The following is a 20,563-nucleotide window of genomic DNA, read 5'->3' on the forward strand; positions in this document are numbered from 1 at the left end:
TTGATAAGTATGTTTTTAGTAGATTTATTAGCTTTTTTAATACTAAAAAAATTAGTAGATTTTTTAATAAAAAAAAAAAAAGGGAAACTTTTTTTGTTTTTTTTTGTGTGAAAAAGGAACATTAATAAGTGATATTTACCACTGGGAGGTGTGGCGACGACAGGCGGCGTGGCTGTTTTTTTTTCTTGTGTCCTCCTTGTTCAACAACCTATGGTGTAGTTAAAAAAAAAAAAATTAACTATTCTTGTATCAATAAATTTATGCGTAAAAAACACAAAATGTGTGGCATATACCTTTTTCACTTTTGCCTGTTTCTTGGAGGGGGAGGGGAGCCTAGCGGGTTCAGTCTCCGAAGACTGCTATTCACAATAAAAACATGATTATACACGTGCTTACCTCAATACACTGGAGTGACACACAACATTATTGTGGTAGTTTAAAGTACAAGCCTACCGTTTGGGAGGAGAACACCGCAGACACGCTGCTGCTGCTGCTTCCCTCACTATCCGACATCTGTGTGCAAACAAAACAATACATTTTTAGTACACACACATCCGACGTGCACTGCACACTCCCATGATGTATATAGAGATATATAGTATAATAATACATAGAATTGTAATTCCATTTCCTCTGATCTCTTGCAAGACACACACACTGTGCTGCAGGCGTCTTGAAAATGTGTTGTAGTGTCACTCCTCCTAAAAATGGCTGAAATCATATTTCCTGTCACATGACCACATGGACCGCCCTCAAACGCAATTCAAACGTATGGTTTTATTTGGAAATTTTGCATGATTTGCGTCTGGCTGCGTTTGCAATAGCCTTCAATGGCAGAATTAACGCTTCCGTTAGTCTTGCGTTAGCTTGGCCGGACCCGAAAACGCTGCAAGCCGCGTTCCAAGGTCCGTCATAAAAAAAACGTAATGTGGCAAACGCATGCCAATTTTGACATGCGTCACGATGCGTCAGACAATGCAAGTCTATGGGCGCGTTAGTATGTGCGTTACATTGCGTTTTCACTACTTAAAAACGTGTCCGTTAGATGGACTCAGCTAGCGCAATGTGAACCTAGCCTAACGGAGCTGCAAAATTCAAAAAAATAGTAAATACTTTATATTTTGCTCTGCAGACACTATTATATAGTGTGTCCAGATCAATATGAAGAATTTTTGGAATGGTCGGGGACCTTTCACCAGTTTGAGACTGGTCACAATATGGAATAGTGGCTGCAGCGCCAAGTGAAACTTATATTTTTTTTAACTTTTTTAATTTCTCATCTCCAATGCCGAGATAACAGCTTGTAATATTTAGGTGATAAATAATTTCTGATAAGCCCAACTGGTCATTATCAGAGATTCTTGTCTGGGGCATTTACCTTATCCTCTGCATCAGGGGTGTCAAACTGCATTCCTCGAGGGCTGCAAACAGGTCATGTTTTCAGGATTTCCTTGTACTGCACAGGTGATAATTTAATCACCAACTCATTATTTGTGTAGGTGATTAAATTATCACCTGTGCAGTACAAGGAAATCCTGAAAACATGACCTGTTTGCAGCCCTCGAGGAATGCAGTTTGACACCCCTGCTCTGCATAACTATAACAAATCATAAAGAGGAAGAATCATGCATGTGGAAAAAGAACATCCCGTACTCGTAGCCCTGATCTTTGCAGCTACTGTGCAGTATACAGCAGAGCTACTGTAAGTGTGATTACAAATACGTCCAGATCTCTTCTCACCGCAGTCAGTATTTTGGAGGGGGAAACAGCAGAGCTGATTACAAACATGTTTACAACTGCAGCTCTCCTCTCACAGCTTTGTCAGCTCTACCCCTGTCCTGATAATGTCATGAGAGGAAATCTCGAAATGTTTGTTATCACACTCAGCTCTGCTCTATACTACCAAGAAGCTCGAGTGACCAGGGATGACAGCAGAGTGTGTGTTTTTTTTCCCCTGTATGACAAAATACACCACCCAAGTGACAAATCTCTGGTAACGCACAGTAATTGTAACCTAGTTTAATATGCTAAACCTGGCGAAACATCCTTTTTAAAAGCTCTTGGGTGATTATGTCAAAGGTGCTTCCTGGCTCATTACAGTAACCCCGTCGTGGACTTGCACAAAGGGGTGAGGATAGGTAACAGTTGGGTACCGGTGTCTAAACGTCTATTGTGACATTATTACCATTTGCTGTTTCCGACCTGACCTGGTTACAGGAAAAGGTAGATATCAATTGATCATTTTTGATATTTTAATTTGCTGTCAGTTTTTTCACACCTACCATTAATGCCACCACCATGTGGCCATAAACAATTACTAGTGTGTGATGAGCTAAATACTAACTGGGTGTCTAAAAAATCTTGCCATGTGAAAATTAAGTGATAGAAGGAAAACCAATATTACAAACAAGCATTTTCTGGGGACTATACAAAGACCCTTTTATAGATAATTATTTGCCTAGTGCCCAGATATTCATTTTCTGTCGGTCCGATTTGAAACTTTCTCTAACATGGTATTTATCAGGAATCTGCATAATTATAGAGTGAATAGATCAGCTGATAGCCACATTTTGGAGATGCACATAGGAATGTGGACTCCAGCAAATACCATAAGTTCTTGTACAGTTTAATGAGCAATAACAATTGTGTATGTCTCACTTGGGCAAATCTTATTTACCGGTATTTGTATCCCAAAATAGCAAATATGTGCTCAGTAACAAATGAGTAACATGTAAAAGAAACTCCATTCCAGCAGGAGAAGACTGAGGCTGTCTGAACGGAGAACATTCACTAATCTGGACTTGTTCTCACAGATGCTAATTGTCCAAACCATTCATACATCGGACAAAGACATGCGTTATCATCATTTCTCCTTCTATTATCCTTTTGATGCTTAAAATTGTACTATAGAGAACAAGTTTTAAACGTATCAGACATATACGGAGAGTAAACTCCGGTCACTCGAGTTAAAAGTTATGTAACTCAACATCCCCCAACAGGCACTTTTGCAAAGCTTAGTCAGGACATGTCATATCATATGGATGGCTAGGAGTATGTGGATCACCAACTTGGGGAAGAGATGGAACCAGTAAGCACTATGCCTACAAAGCTAACCAGTGGAGGCAGGGTGATGTACTGGGCAATGTCTTGCTGGGAAACTGATGTCCTCGCACTCATGTGGATGTTATTTTGACACGTATCTCCAACTTAGACATTGCTGAAGACCTAATACTCCCCTTCATGGCTATCATATTCTCTAAGAGCAGTCCCTCTTTCAGAAAGTCAGTGCTCATGCCATATTGCAAATATTATTCAGGAATGGTTTGAGGAACATGAAAAAAAGTCAAGTAGTTCACTCCAAGTTGCACAAATATCAGTCCAAAAATTATTGGAATGTGAAGATCATTCCACGAAGGCCTCATCTCGCAACTAATGTCTTGACAGATACTGCTGTAGAGTCCACATCTTCATGCATCATGGCTGTTTTGGTGTTCTTATCACCATTGTTAGGGTTGTTACAGTTATTGCTCTTCATTACACAATGGCTTACTAAACAAATAAATAAGCTAAGGGAAAGGAATAATGTTTTACAGTAGAAAAACCCCCCATAAAAAATAGATACTTTATTAGATAACAATAATTGAAAAAATAAGGATAAAAAACCAAAAGACCCTATCTAATACGTCAGTCCTTAAGGGGAGAGGAATATAACCCCCTACAATAAACCCTAGTACATACTGGTAGAATGCCCCACACGAAAAAATATAGATATCAAAACATACACGTGATTGAACAATTGTGATATCAAATAGCAGCTATAAGGGTGTATGGATATGAGTGAAAATATCCCTCCAAGCTACAAAAAATCCTAAAGGCTGCTACTACCTAGATGCGGAGGTTGGCACCTTAGGAGAAGTTCGAGAATGGCGCCCCCGCTCGTACGACGACTATCCCTGGTCTCCTACCTTCTCCCTATAAGAGATAGGTGAAGAAACAGAAGGCCAGATGGCTGGAAATAACGTGTGGAAATATGTGATGCCAAATATACAGCAACTCCGGCCCTCCCCTCCAATGTGATGTAAGACCCAAGGATAGATGGACTACCTATGATATCACTAAATATACTAATGATAACAGCTTAAAACTATAGGACATACAAAATAAACCAGCACTGTTGTTGGCTGACCAATAATCTCATAGTAGAAGATCCACAACCGATACTAATAAGGACTGACTAACCATATACAAAATACATATACTATATAAGTATATAACACAGCGCCACCACATACACCTGGATAAATGATAGGCAAATAATAAGCAAATAAATTCAGCAGTGTGAATAATGCAGTTAATACAAAATATAATCAAGATAGTAATAATGTACTCATCTACTGCATTCAATCGTCCACAGCTGATGGTGAATCCAGATATAGTGGCTCAAAGCATGATGAATGGGCGAACAACACCTCCAAAACACCTCTCGACGCGTTTCCCCCACATAGTTGGGTTCATCAGGAGAGACTAGATAGCGACATGGCAGTAAAAAATTGTAAAGATAGGGCTGCAGTTAATTACCTGTGGGTCCCACTTATATATACACGCTAAAGCCCAAAAGTTTCCTGTTTAACGATCCACTATGTTGTCAGCACTAAAATTAGACCATAGGAGTGAAGGCGCAATGCAATACCACATACACCGCCATGAAAAAGAAGTACACAGAAGCCTCCATATGCACGTGGAGAATTTGTCATGCTCTAGCCGCCGGCGGAGACGGAAGTTCAACAAGAGACCGCCAGATACGGCGCTCGCGCTGTAGGCTTAATTATTGTAAAGCAGTAGATATCAAGCACGCAAGCGCGTGACCTAGAATGAAGGAAACCTATCATAGCGCGGCACACGCGCTGGAAGCCAAATAGTTTGTAAAGCGGTGAGTAACAAGTACGCAGGCGCGTAGCCTGAACCAGCGCACTAGCGCCATAAACACCGCCCAGATATAGCACAAATAAAGATTATTATGATACCATTCAAGAGGCGGATAAGCAAATGCGCAGGCGCCAAATGTAATACAGTGCGCTATGCACATATAGTCATAAAAAAAGATGATTAGGCGCCTTGAAAGAAATTATGTATATAGTTATGCTAACACCAAAGTGTCAAAAACGATACCAAACATAATGTATAAACCCAAGACAACATATACACAAAAACAAAAAAATATTGTAAATAATAATAAACAGTAACCAAAGAAGCAGAAATAATAATAATGAAAATAAAATTAATAGTAATCACCCCACCCAATTATGGTGGCGAAAAATCCTATACACAAAATAAAGGACCCTATCCAGGGACTGCAAAAGAAAAATAATAAACAGATATATAATAAAGCAAAAAAGATAAATAATAAATAATGATAAGTAACGGATAATAATATCCGATTATAAAGACTGGCTAGTGATAGTGGATTACTGCATCATAGAAAACAGCAATAATTTTGCTGCTCATTAAGACCATCCGGTACAAGAGTACGCAGTTTAAAAATCCATTGACACTCCTTTTGAAGGAGCAGTTTGTCTAGGTTACCACCACGTGGGTTGCGCCGCACAACTTCAAGGACACAAAAAGAGATTGCCCTGTTATCATTCAAATGGGCTAGTCTGACATGTTTAGCTATCGGTGTATCCCGTTTATGTTTAATGTCACCAAGATGCTCACCAATGCATCTCCGCAATTCCCTCTTGGTTTTCGCAATGTAATTGAGTGGACACAAACAGGTAGCCATATACACCACCCCCTCCGATTTACAATTAGCAAAATCCCTCATACAGTAAATCCTATCTGATGTGGTACTTTTGAAGACTTTTTCCTTTCTAACCCATGGGCAGAATTTGCAATCCCCACATTTGAAAGTGCCACAAGGCTTACGATCCAGCCAAGTGCCAGATGGTTTGGGTCGATCATAGAAGCTATGGACTAAACGGTCCTTGATGGACCTACCCTTCTTATACGTAATTTTAGGGGTGGGTGGGACAAAATCCTTAAGATCAGGATCCGCTCTAAGAATCCCCCAATGTTTTTTTTAGAATATTCTGTACCACACTGGATTTGTTGTCAAACATGCCAATGATTCTCGGGATTTCAGGTGTATCCACTTTAGGTGGCGGGTGAAGTAAATCATGACGGGCACAACCTGCTGCATGCCTCCATGCTCCATCGAGGACCACCCCAGGGTATCCCCTCTGGTCAAACCTACACCTAAGGTCATGAGCCTGTGTAGTGAATTCATGGTTATCAGAGCAGTTCCTCCTTATACGTAAAAATTGACCTTTGGGGATACCTTTACGTAAGGTGCCTGGATGAAAACTATCCCACCTGAGGAGACCATTAGTGGATGTTGGTTTCCTAAAAGTCCTGGTAGAAATCCCGCCAATATGATTCTTCCTTATGTTGAGGTCAAGAAAATTAATAGACTCCTCCTGTATCTCCGATGTGAACCTCATATTGATTTCATTATCATTAATGCACAAGATAAACTGGTTGAACTCATCAACTGTGCCAGTCCATAATATGAACACATCGTCGATAAATCTCGACCAAAACAAAATCTTGGGGAACCACCAGGCTTCTTCCACAAAAATAATAGTCTCCTCCCACCAGCCCAGGAAGAGATTGGCATACGATGGGGCACAAGGACTACCCATCGCCATCCCCCTGAGCTGGTGGTAGGTACCCCCAAAGAAGAGGAAACCGTTATGATTCAAAATAAATGCCATGAGTTCCACAACAAAGTTGTTATGTGGGGCGCATTGAGTAGACCGAGTATTAAGGAAGAATTCCATCCCCCTGATGCCTGCCTCATGTGGGATATTGCTATACAATGCTTCTACATCAATAGATGCTAAATAAGTATTGCTTCCAATGTCAATATCCTCAAGTTTGGTAAGTAAATCCATGGTATCCCTCAAATACGAGGGTAATGCGATCACAAAAGGACGGAGAATTTTATCAACATAGGTCCCCACATTCTGACTCAGAGAATCAACACCTGACACTATGGGGCGACCTCTAAGTGGAGCAAGTCCCTTATGTATCTTAGGGAGACAGTAAAAAGCAGGCACCAGAGGGAGGGAAGGGGAGAGAAAATCAAACTCTTCCTTGGTTATCAATCTGAGGTCCAAACCTCTGACTAAAATATCCATCAAGGTATTCATATACTGTGGGGTTGGGTCCCTCTTCAACATTTCATATGTCTCCGTATCATTTAGTATCAATTGGCACATAGACATGTATTGGTCATGACTCATTATAACCATATTGCCCCCCTTATCAGAGGGCTTGATTACAATCTCTTTATTATTCTCCAATCTCCTTAGGGCCATCATTTCTGATTTAGTGAGGTTAGATGGTAAATCATTCCCCCTATCATTGGGGTTTATCCTCAATAAATCTTCCTCTACAACTTTGAGGAAGATATCCACAGAATCCAATCCCCCCGCCGGGGGCACTCTAGTACTTTTACGTTTAAGAGACGTGAAAGGACCCAATCCATCAGTACGTTCATTATCCTCTAACAAATTAGTCAAAACATCAACGGCTTCAAGGTCGTCAACCGATGTACCCAAATTTTCACACCTTTCCCTATCCTTACCAAGGTAGAATTTATGCCATTTCAGTTTGCGTGCAAACAAATTAATGTCTTTAACCCAACCAAATGTATCAAACCTAGTTGTGGGAACAAAATTAAGGCCCTTAAGTAATACATTATATTCATCATATGATAACTTATAGTTGCTAAGATTGACAATTTGATTAGACCCCACAGAATCTAAACCATTCTGTTTCTCAGTGGATATCCGAGTGGGGCCCTCTGCTCCAAAAAAGACGAGGAGGGCAAAGGTACTGGGATGGTTCGCTTGTCATGCTGCCCAAGTTGTTCATTTGAAAACCTCCCTGTACTTGTGTATCCATCATGGGCCCCATATGGGCGTTCATATATGTACTGTGACCTTGCCATCTACGTCTCTGTCCTCTGCCCCGTGTTCTACCCCTCTGTCTCCACCTACTTCTTGAATTAGATCTCTCCCTATCAGAATTATCCGTTTCTGATGATGAAATGCAAGTACGATTGTCACGCTGAGAATCAAAAAAATTGTACGCCCTATTATCTTTGAATTCAGTATAGTCTCTTGTAAATTGGAAATGCTTTCTATCTTTAATGTTTGCCTGAAATTTCTCCACCGAGGTTTGTAACAAAGACTCCCTTCTTGTGAATTCAGGGTCAGACTTAAATACCAAAGCTTTATCTATAAGTTCTGCTAATATTTTCCTAGTGCGTTCAAAATTAATTTTTTCCTCTTCGAATAAGATTTTCATAAATCTACAAGAAGACTCTATTGATTCTCTTTGCCAAACCTGCATAAATTGAGGATTAATTATTATTATTATTTATTGTTATAGCGCCATTTATTCCATGGCGCTTTACATGTGAGGAGGGGTATACATAATGAAAACAAGTACAATAATCTTAAACAATACAAGTCATAACTGGTACAGGAGGAATGAGGACCCTGCCCGCGAGGGCTCACAATCTACAAGGGATGGGTGAGAATACAGTAGGTGAGGGTAGAGATGGTCATGCAGCGGTTTGGTCGATCAGTGGTAGCTGCAGGTTGTAGGCTTGTCTGAAGAGGTGGGTCTTCAGGTTCTTTTTGAAGGTTTCGATGGTAGGCGAGAGTCTGATGTGTTGTGGTAGAGGGTTCCAGAGTAGGGGTGATACGCGAGAGAAATCTTGTATACGATTGTGGGAAGAGGAGATAAGAGGGGAGTAGAGTAGGAGATCTTGTGAGGATCGGAGGTTGCGGGTAGGTAAGTACCGGGAGACGAGGTCACAGATGTATGGAGGAGACAGGTTGTGGATGGCTTTGTACGTCATGGTTAGGGTTTTGTAGTGGAGTCTCTGGGCAATGGGGAGCCAGTCAAGGGAATGACAGAGGGGAGAGGCCGGGGAATAGCGGGGGGACAGGTGGATTAGTCGGGCAGCAGAGTTTAGAATAGATTGGAGGGGTGCGAGAGTGTTAGAGGGGAGGCCACAGAGCAGGAGGTTGCAGTAGTCAAGGCGAAAGATGATGAGGGCATGGACTAGGGTTTTTGCAGATTCATGGTTGAGGAATGAACGGATTCATGAAATATTTTTGAGTTGAAGTCGGCAGGAAGTGGAAAGGGCTTGGATATGTGGTTTGAAGGAGAGATCAGCATCAAGGATTACCCAGAGGTAGCGAGCTTGTGGGACTGGGGAGAGTGGGCAGCCATTTACTGTAATGGATAGGTTCGTTGGGGGGGTCGCGTGAGATGGGGGAAAGATGATGAATTCTGTTTTGTCCATGTTAAATTTCAGAAATCTAGCGGAGAAGAAGGATGAAATAGTGGACAGACATTGAGGGATTCTGGTTAGAAGGGAGGTGATATCTGGTCCAGAGATGTAGATCTGTGTGTTGTCAGCATAGAGGTGATACTGAAAGCCATGAGATTCTATGAGCTGTCCCAGGCCAAAGGTGTAAATGGAGAAGAGCAAGGGCCCAAGGACTGAACCTTGTGGGACTCCGACAGATAGAGGGCGAGGTGAGGAGGTGGTGTGTGAGTGGGAGACGCTGAATGTCCGGTCTGTTAGGTATGATGAGATCCAGGATAGGGCCAAGTCTGCGATGCCAAGGGATGAGAGGGTTTGTAATAATAGGGAATGGTCCACTGTGTCAAAGGCAGCCGACAGGTCGAGGAGGACAGAGTAGTGTCGCTTGCTCTTGGCGGTTAAGAGGTCATTGGTGACTTTAGTTAGGGCAGTTTCGGTGGAATGGTGTGACGGGAAGCCAGATTGTAGGCGGTCAAAGAGGGAGCAGGAAGAGAGATGGGAGGACAGTTCAAGGTAGACGTGTTGTTCCAGTAGTTTGGAGGCATAGGGGAGAAGTGATATAGGGCGATAGCTAGATACAGAGGATGGGTCAAGAGAGGGCTTTTTGAGGATAGGTGTGATGGAGGCATGTTTAAAGCTTGAGGGGAAAACACCAGTTGTTAGTGATAAGTTGAAGAGATGGGTTAGGGTTGGGATGAAGATTGTGGTGAGGTTTGGGATGAGGTGGGATGGGAGTGGGTCAAGTGCACAGGTGGTGAGATGTGATCTTGAGAGTAGAGTGGAGAGTTGATCTTCTGTAATGGTGGAGAAGTTGGTTTTGGAGGTGGAGGGCTGGGAAATCGGGAGGAAGAGCTCTGGGGGTTGTTGACCAAAACTGTCTCTAATGCTATCAATCTTCTGCTTGAAAAATGAGGCAAAGTCTTCAGCAGAGATAAGTGGGGAGGGAGGAGGTGCTGGGGGACGGAGGAGAGAATTGAAGGTGTTGAATAACTGTTTAGGGTTGTGAGAGAGAGAGGATATGAGAGATGAGAAGTAGGTTTGTTTAGCTGTGGCGAGTGTGGTCTTGAAAGTAGTGAGGGACTGTTTGAATGTGATGAAGTGCTCGTTAGAGTGGGATCTTTTCCATCTGCGCTCAGCAGCCCTGGAAGCTCGCCTAAGTTCTTTGGTCAGGGTTGTGTGCCAGGGCTGTCTGTTGATTTTGCGAGCTTTGGTATGTGTAAGTGGGGCAGCAGATTCCAAAGCTACAGCTATTTTGGTGTTATATAGAGCAGCAGCGTCATCCGCATTGTGTATGGAACTTATGCCTGTGAGGGGGAGGAGGGATTCAGAGAATGAATGTAGTTCAAGATGTTTAATATTTCTGCGAGGGTGTGAAAGTTTGTGGGGTGGGGATTGTAGACATGGAGTGGAGAGAGATGAAAATGTGAGAAAGTTGTGGTCAGAGAGTGGAAGAGGTGAGTTAGAGAGGTTAGATAGAGAGCAGAGGCGGGTGAAGATGAGGTCCAGTGTGTGACCGTCTTTGTGAGTGGCTGCAGAAGACCATTGAGTGAGGCCGAAGGAGGAAGTGAGAGATAGAAGTTTAGTGGCAGCTGAGAGGGAAGTGTCAATGGGTATGTTGAAGTCGCCCATGATGATAGTGGGGATGTCCGCAGATAGGAAATGAAGTAGCCAGGTGGTGAAGTGGTCAAAGAAGATGGTGGCTGGCTCTGGGGGGCGGTAAATGACAGCCAGTTGGAGGTTGGTGGGGGAATAGATGCGCATAGAGTGCACCTCAAAGGAAGGGAGGGTAACAGAGGGTGGCAGTGGGATTGGGGTGAAGGAGCAGTTATCTGACAGGAGAAAACCAACTCCTCCGCCATGTTTGCTGCTGGGGCGGGGTGTGTGGGAAAGGTGGAAGCCACCGTAAGAGAGTGCAGCAGGGTAGACTGAGTCAGAGGGGGTGAGCGAGGTTTCGGTGATGGCGAGGAAGGAAAGTTTGGTAGTAACAAAGAGATCATGGATGTAGGAGAGCTTGTTGCAGACAGAGCGAGCGTTCCACAGAGCTCCCGTTAGTGGGACTGGGGAAGCGGGGGCTGGGTGAATGGGTATTAGGTTAGAGAGGTTACGGAAGTTTGTGCTAGAGCGTGGATGGGAGGTAGAAATGATTGTGGGAATATGGTGAGGAGGACCAGGATTTGGAGAGATATCACCAGCAGTAAGAAGGAGCAGAGAAAGTGTTAGCAGGTGGGAGCAGGAGAGGGTGTGAGGGGGCTGTCTGTGCTTGGAGACAGAGGATTGTATGTTAAGGAACAGTTTGGAGGAGGAGGTGAGGTGGATGGGGAGGATTGAAGAGGAGATGAATAGTTCCTTAATCAGTCTTGGTGACTGTCCAAACCATTCATACATCGGACAAAGACATGCGTTATCATCATTTCTCCTTCTATTATCCTTTTGATACTTAAAATTGTAAAAGGTCACAAAGTATTAATCCCTTTGTGTTCTTTCACTTTGTGTATAGGCGCCCACTCAGTGGCTCATGTCAGGGCGTTCGTCCGAGCCCCCCGCAAAACAGGATTCGGAATTAGGTGCGGACGTGGGCATAGACTATGGAGTGTGAAAATAATTTTTCTAATTTTCTAATATGGAGCAATTAGAACCTGCCTTATGGGTTTTTGCCTTCATTTTCTAAATACTTACTGTATAAGAGTTAATGGTATATTTTATGCTTAGCAGTATCTGTCTAACCTGTGTGTATTCAGATATCCCTAGAAGCAGTCTCGGGACTATAGAGAACAAGTTTTAAAAGTATCAGACATATACGGAGAGTAAACTCCGGTCACTCGAGTTAAAAGTTATGTAACTCAACATCCCCCAACAGGCACTTTTGCAAAGCTTAGTCAGGACATGTCATATCATATGGATGGCTAGGAGTATGTGGATCACCAACTTGGGGAAGAGATGGAACCAGTAAGCACTATGCCTACAAAGCTAACCAGTGGAGGCAGGGTGATGTACTGGGCAATGTCTTGCTGGGAAACTGATGTCCTCGCACTCATGTGGATGTTATTTTGACACGTATCTCCAACTTAGACATTGCTGAAGACCTAATACTCCCCTTCATGGCTATCATATTCTCTAAGAGCAGTGCCTCTTTCAGAAAGTCAGTGCTCATGCCATATTGCAAATATTATTCAGGAATGGTTTGAGGAACATGAAAAAAAGTCAAGTAGTTCACTCCAAGTTGCACAAATATCAGTCCAAAAATTATTGGGATGTGAAGATCATTCCACGAAGGCCTCATCTCGCAACTAATGTCTTGACAGATACTGCTGTAGAGTCCACATCTTCATGCATCATGGCTGTTTTGGTGTTCTTATCACCATTGTTAGGGTTGTTACAGTTATTGCTCTTCATTACACAAGTTCAATGATAAGGTTGTTTGTCAAGTCTACCATGCTCGCCATCAGTCGTCCACTGGCAAGGTCGGACTGGTGTGTTCGGGGCCCACAGGCGGAATTGACTCTAGGTGCCCAATCTACAGTTATATGCAAATACCTGTTAGCCGCTATCTATCCCTGTTATAATGGAGTGTCGACTGTAAAACACAGGCGGCGCATGCACATCTAGTGTGTGTTACCATAACTGGGATGTATAATTATGGTAGTTTACACTAAAAGTGTTCTTTGGTGAAAAAAAGTTATCACCGATTCACAGGTTAGGTAGGTGATAATTTATTGATTGTTGGAATCCGACCATTGGAAACTGCACCGATCGGAAGACTGGGAAACTTTTATTCTTAACAGGGCACTTTTATCCCCATTTTAAATTGCAGTGGCAGGTGTGATGTCTGACCACAGCTCCATTCATCCTCTCTATGGCTTCCAAAAAAAGCCAAGAGCAGCCACTGAGGGAATGAATTGATCAGTGTTTGAGTCGTACATGCCGCACCATTCTAACGGGGATAAAAGTTCTACATTCTGCTGATCGGCAGGGTCCCAGCAGTCAGACCCCCACCAATCCATAAGTTATCACTTATTCTTAGGCCACGTTCAGTATTTTACATCACTTATTTGAAATCCAAAAACAGGAGTGGTACAATCAGAGGAAAAGTATAATAGAAACACTTCACCACTTCTGCATTATTTACCCACTCCTGATTTTGACTTACAAATACTGATATAAATTACCGACCAAATACTGAACATGTGAACGTGGCCTTATAATAGATGATTACTTGTTTTCACTTGAGAACCTCTGTAAGTGCATATTTGCTACGAAGTAATAGATACAGGACAGGGAGGGGTTAAACGTCCAAGCAATTACTCTCTATTTGAAATAAAGAATCTTACCCTCATTAATATCAGAGAGAACAAGTGACCTCCATACACAACAAAATCCCCTACACCAAGACCAATAATACCACATACAAGGGACAAATACTGCCACACAGTGACCAGCCCACATATTACCTGTCACGCACAGTGTGGAAAGACTAAGTGCAACACGAGGGGATGAGGGGAAGGAAGCCCAAAGGCTAGGGAAAGGGGGAGTAGAGTCTCCTAGGCAGATCTAATAGCACCCTGCCTACCCTACTGTCCCTATATTGGTTTCACAGCAATCACCGAGCAGGAAACCTAATCCCTGTGTATCCCTTGAGCTAGGCCCTGAATGCAGAAGGAAGAGTTAGCACTGGTAAGTCCCCACTGATGTTTAAGACAAGAAGGGAGGCAAAAAAGAGGGAAGAAACTTCAATTGAGCAGACTCCAGAGAAGTAACACCAAACGTCCTTCAAGAGCACCAGAGAGGAAGTAAGCCGACTGCTATAGCTTCAAGCCTTCACAAGAGAAAATGTGAATATCACAGGCGGCTCTCTGAAGCAGACTGAGAGTTTATAAACACCCAGGTCCAGATGTGTCAATTAGAACCAGCGGGAGGTTGCCACTGGGTCCAAAAGAAGGATTGAGAAGGTGTCTGAAATGCCAAATGCAGAGATCTTCTGCAACCAGATGCAGAGCGACTATCTCTTGCCTCTGACATACCCGTGACATTACCACCCCCCCATCAATCGTGGGCTTCTATGTTCACTATCCTGCCCATTCACAGTGAGAAAAAAAATTCTTAGCTTCCTGCAACTTCATATCTGGTGTGGTCATTAACATAGCTGAAGACCCATCAGAGGCCATGCACTGATGTCGGTGTGTGGGGCATAGCAGTGACATTTAAAGGCTGCTGGCGGTTACTTAACATCACTGCTCTGCGATGTGCACTGACGTCCACTCCCGGCATATAGCAGTGACGTTCAATGACACTGATGCATGCAGCCTTTAATTGTCCGGTGGCCTTTAAACATCACTGCTATTCGCCGCATGATGACATCAGCGCGCGATGCATAGCAGTGACGTTCCTGGTGGACATCTTAACATTAGTAGTTCTAATGGCGACTGTTACCAGCTGGTCCCCACTATATCTGGGACGGGGGTCCTCCAAGGACCCAGGGCCCATGGAGGATCATCCGGTGACCCGGTGGGCAGTCCGTCTCAGTCCAGCAGTAAAAGCTAGACACAGACGCGAGACTCTTGTCACTATTGTCAGCCATTGAATATCTTCTATCGTGCAAATGACAAATAGCTAATAACAAATGAGAACTTTGATCTGTTGGATTCTCTTTAGACAGTATTCACTTCTAAACTTGTATTTTGAGAATATTCTAATATGGGACTTTCCACCTCCTGCGTCTGGTTATCTTTGACTAACCATGGTCACAACAAATGTTTTTAGTCCATAAAGCAAAAGCCTTATCAGAAATCTTATATTTGTGGCTGAATTAAAGGGGTTGCCTAATCATACCAGATCTCCTAGTCAGGGGAGGAAGCAAAAGAGAATATACAGACAGGACAGCATTCTGTCTGTGAGGTAAGGCTTTTACTGCTTGTATTTAAACAATGTTTTACCTCACAGACAGCAACATCTGTGATCCCATGCTGTAATGTCTGTATACTCTCTTTTGCTTCCTCCCCTGGCCAGGAGCTGTAGTATGATCAGATCTCTTCCTGCAGGGTCAGACACGGCCATTACGCTGTACACAGCAGGGGCACATTTATAAGATTATCTAAGCACAGGGACATTTTGTTTAACACATTCAATTGTGGAACTTATTATTATTCCAAGATCTATTAATTAAAATGTATTTTGTTCGTAGGAAAACCAATTAAGCCAAATATTGGCCTGTCTGAAAATAATTACATAAAAAAAACAATATTTTTTCCTGGGTCCCATATGTAGTAAAATCTATGGAGGAATAATCAGATCTTAGTCTTACGCTGCATCCCTAGTGTTCCTCCTAACTGTTCCTTCCCCTATATTTGCTGGCTGATGACCTGCCTCTCTTCATATAAAGCCACAAGTGCACAGGAATTTCACCAGAGTGGTACAGACATCGCCAGTAAAGGCTGCAGCCCCAGGATATGCCTCTCGGTGCCGTCCCATGACTTAGATTTATTCATGTACACATCAAAGTCCCCAGAAGAAGGAGATTCCCAGGGAGACACATCCAGAGGACCGCACAGGACAGCACACATTGTGAGTAGATGACTTCATATGATACATCTCAATGAAAAATGCCCATTGACAAGTCTGCAAACAATATTTATACAAACATCATATTTTAATGTGAGAACCAGACGATTTTCAGAGATAAATGGTGCTTGATTTGTGCTGCTCAACTCTTACTGAAAAAGAGGTGTGTTATAAATTGCTTCAATCAATAACATGTAATGCTTCGTCTATCCTGAAGATGTTCTTCAGCAGCTGCAGGGTATTATACAGTACTGAGTCTGCAGGAAACATTCCTTATGATCAAGGTATTTTGCGCTAATTAGTTAATAAATTATGTGTTGGAAAGTTAACTTCTGTTCATAAAGTGGTTCTGTAGCAGCTAAGGTATATGTTATATGTCTTATATACAATTAATTAAGAATGACCTATTACATGACTATGGTACAAGGACTTCTAATATTTCTTTAAATTTACAGTGGTAATAATCCCATATACTACTACTGTATCTTGTAATATAAATATTCAACTACTTATTTTAAATATTGTATATTATATACATGTGATATGCATAGTACGTTTAGTATTTATGAAAATGTAAAACAAAAACAAATATATATTTTTTTGTCCAAACAATTTAGGTTAAATAAATGGTTAGTGGATATACAAGTTATGTGTGTGGGATGGTAACAGTGCAGATCATATAGTATATCAAAGGGGACATGACATGGAAATTGAAAGCTCGTGATTATTAATAAAAGCAATATTATTCATTATGCACTATAACAAGCAACATAATTAAAAAATACTAAATAATGTTAATAATACAATTTCATATTGAGCTGATAAATAACTAATTGCAGCAAAGGTACAATATTCAGGCAATAAGTTATATATAAATAATATAAATAATAGTTTAAAAGTATATGCGCACATCTTTTTTTCCCACGAATCTACCTGAAAAACAATCACAAAAGTGAAGCAAAAAAAAAAAAAAAATGGACATAATGCACAGCAATGTAAAAAAGACATTGCTGTGCACATGTTCAGTCTCTTGCTACTTCTTCTAACTTCTTCCGGGTTCAGAAACCATGAAGCGGTTAAATAATAACATGTTCATTCATTTGGCAGCTTTGTTTGTTCACTATCCACTCTTTATATGTGAAAGTATTGGGTAAAGATAGTGGCGGCAAAACCACCATCGGAGCCACTGCAGGAAAAAGACCTCAGGCGCTTTCCTGAAACGGGTTCACATCTGCTTTCTTGGATCATGACCCCTTCAGCCCCTGTATGGATTAGTGTCACGAACCAGGCAACAGTCTGCATAGAGCTGATCATGACAACACTCTGAGGATGTGATGGTCCATTACATGTGCTTGTTCTGGAGGATATTATATTTAGAAAATAGATAATGCTTTATCCCCAGGGTGGCAGATCATGTTGTAAGGATGGTGGCCAGTTGCTATCGCGTTCCTACCCCTATTGTGTAATGTGAATTGTGTTGTGCGTCTTTGGTATCTATGTGTTGTGGTCATGTACAGTGTTATAAGTAATATATAGTGTAGGATGTGCTAGTGTATAGCATACTGTATAGTTTAGGTAGTATAGGGACAGATAGTGACTGTAGTTTAGGTAGGGACGTTAGGGTAAGCTAGTATAGTGATAATTAGCGATGAGCGAATATACTCGTTACTCGAGATTTCTCGAGCACGCTCGGGGGTCCTCCGAGTATTGTTTAGTGCTCGGAGATTTAGTTTTTCTTGCCGCAGCTGAACGATTTACAGCTATTAGCCAGCATAAGTACATGTGGGGATTCCCTAGCATCCAGGCAACCCCCACATGTACTTATGCTGGCTAACAGATGTAAATCATTCAGCTACAGCGCTAAAAACTAAAACTCCGAGCGCTAAAAAATACTCTGAGGACCCCCGAGCGTGCTCGAGAAATCTCGAGTAACGAGTATATTCGCTCATCACTAGTGATAATGTGTGGGACTAGCCGATAGTAGGAGCAGTTTAGTGTTAGAGAAACTTCGTGTAGTTAGTGAGACAGGGTTTGAAGAGTGAAGACAGCAGTGATTCTGTGAGGTGATCTACATTTAAAAGGAGACCTATACACATGGATAGTGAGATCCTAAGGAGAAGTAACTGACCAGTCATAGTGGCTTTCCAGAGAAGGGTCCGTGGTTAGGATGCTAGGTCACGAATACCCTAAACTTGCAGATGCTGAAGGTAACGGGCCTAAACAGGGCTGAGTTTATGGGATTAGTGGGGGTCCAAGCAGTAGACACAGGGCGTCAGTAGTGGAAGAAATAGGATGTGGAACCTCTGAGTAGAGACACCTACTGATCAGGACTGTGGCATAGAAGCTGGGTTGTGACAAAATATGGCAAAATAGCTCTGAAGTAGACTACAAAGGAAGAATACTGTGTGAATGAACGGCCAGCCAACACCACAGGCTACAGGTGGCCTGCACATGTGTAAGGCCCTCACTTCATGAGTGCAAACACCCAACCAGGACCCACACTTTCATGTAGCGCAGCGTAAGAGGAGGTGATGAGTGCCGCGTCCTTAGTTATCGCCCAGCACCGCGCTACAATATTATCCATGCAGAAGGAGCTGATGTCTTATTCCAAAGTACACAAGCCAAGGGGGCTACTGATATGTCTGCATTACATATGGGGAAGAGAAGAAATCAAAAGGGCATCTCAACTTTATCTTACCGGATGTGTGTCAATTATTATGGCATGTCTTAAATCTATAATTGTGTCAAGACATTCTGTAACTCATTTTCTATTCTCCTCCAGGTCTGGTTTCCGGTTGTGCATACATACCCCATGCCTCCAGTTTTGTTTTGGTTACTCCTGTATTCATGTTGCCTCTACCAGGGTCACTGCCACCTTTATGATAGACTCAGGGAGCTGAACACAGAGTTTGCAGTGAATCTGTACAAAACAGTAGTGACCACTGAGAACAGCACAAATGTGGTCATCTCTCCAAGCAGTGTGGCCACCTCTCTGGGGCTACTGCAGTTCGGAGCTCAAGGCAGCACCTTCAACCAGATAGAAAAGACTTTGGGATACAATGTTTACGGTAATTAAATTATTATGGATGTAAATTATTAATTGTATTTATAATGTAATGAGATAAATACTAGTGATGAGCGAGTTTACTCGTTACTCGGGTTTCCCCAAGCATGCTCGGGTGCTCTCCGAGTATTTTGGTGTGCTCGGAGATTTAGTTTCCGTCGCTGAAACTGCTTGATTTGCAGCTGCTAGACAGGCTGAATACATGAGGGAATTCCCTAACAGGCAACCCCCACATTTCCTCAGGCTGGCTAGCAACCACAAATCATGCAGCTGAGGCGACGAAAACTAAATTTCCGAGCACGCCAAATTACTCGGAGACCACTCGAGCATGCTCGGGGAGACCCGTGAAACGAGTATACTTGCTCCTCACTAATAAATACATGAAAATTCAGCTCTTCTAGTTCTAGTAAGTAGTGTTGTATAATAATATGCTTTGTCTAGAGACTTACCCATCCAAGTTTTTGAGCAAGGTACCTTCAAACTGGAACCTTGATGAGGCTATGTAATGAATCTAAAAGAGGCTGTGGACAGTGTCTGTATAGAATGAGTGAGTGACCTGACTGCATGTAAAGAGTAGGTTCAGGTCATCAAAAACAGCCAAGGAACAGGTATTCTGTTGTATTCAAACATGGAACAATTAACTGAAAAAGAGACTATTTGCAGTAGGTCTTTTTTATTTTGAATGTCCCTGACCTTATTGTGTATTTTGATTATTATACATGGTTCCACACAAATTTTACATATTAAAATGGATATTAAATAATATATTATTGGATCCATTTTTAAACATATGACATGAACATGGTTATGTAATGTTTGTGTGGGACCACACTGGCTCAGTGCTTAGCATGTCCTGCGAATACATGTTAATCTGGACAAACTGAGCATTTGTACTTCCATTTGGCAAATGTGGTTCACTGTAGATGAATGTAAAGTTATGCATATGGGTAATAATAAACTGCAGATAATATATGTGCTAGGATGAGTAAATCTAGGAGAGTCACTTGTAGATCACAGGCTAAATAACAACATGCAAGGACAATCAGCTGCACCTAAAGCCAGCAGGATATTATCTTGTATTAACAGCATTAGTGGAACCTCATCTAGAACATGCAGTTCAGTTTTGGGCACCAGTACATAGAAAGTCCTGGAGTTAGAATGGACACAAAGAAAAGCCAGAAAATTGATAAGGGGCATGAAGGATCTTAGTTATGAGGAATGATTAAAGAGAACCTGTCACTTCCTATAAATATGTAATTCTTTTAAAGTTTCATTTATTTTAACAGTGCGGCGCACGATGAAATAAAACCTCATCATATTCAGGAGAACAGTGGAATACAGTCATCTTGCAGCTCTCTGTCTCAGACATATAGCACCATCTTTCGTTTAAGCAAAGCCTCATTCAGATGTTTCTGAAACACTGTCCATGCATGGGCCCGTGACGTACGAACTGGTCGCAGGTCTCACAACCCAAACTCAACAGCCCCATATGTGTCTGTGAGGCCATCAAGTCCGAATCAGGAGACTGTGCACCCCAG

General features: G+C 42.2%; 1 protein-coding gene across 3 annotated transcripts in view; it reads left to right on the forward strand.

Moving 5' to 3' along the window:
• Positions 1–20,563, forward strand: part of SERPINE3 (serpin family E member 3) — a 106,603-nt gene that overhangs the window by 39,236 nt on the left and 46,804 nt on the right. The window contains exons 1-2 of one of the 3 annotated variants that reach the window (XM_069760276.1): positions 15,813–15,964; positions 18,744–19,029. In XM_069760276.1, the coding sequence (XP_069616377.1) occupies positions 15,887–15,964; positions 18,744–19,029 (364 nt within the window). In that variant the 5' untranslated portion in view covers positions 15,813–15,886. Of the gene's footprint in view, positions 1–15,812; positions 15,965–18,743; positions 19,030–20,563 lie in introns of those variants that run through there. The other 2 variants (XM_069760275.1, XM_069760274.1) reach the window with 2 other exon arrangements.

The sequence above is a fragment of the Ranitomeya imitator genome, chromosome 3 (assembly GCF_032444005.1).
Source record: "Ranitomeya imitator isolate aRanImi1 chromosome 3, aRanImi1.pri, whole genome shotgun sequence".
Classification (NCBI taxonomy): domain Eukaryota; kingdom Metazoa; phylum Chordata; class Amphibia; order Anura; family Dendrobatidae; genus Ranitomeya; species Ranitomeya imitator.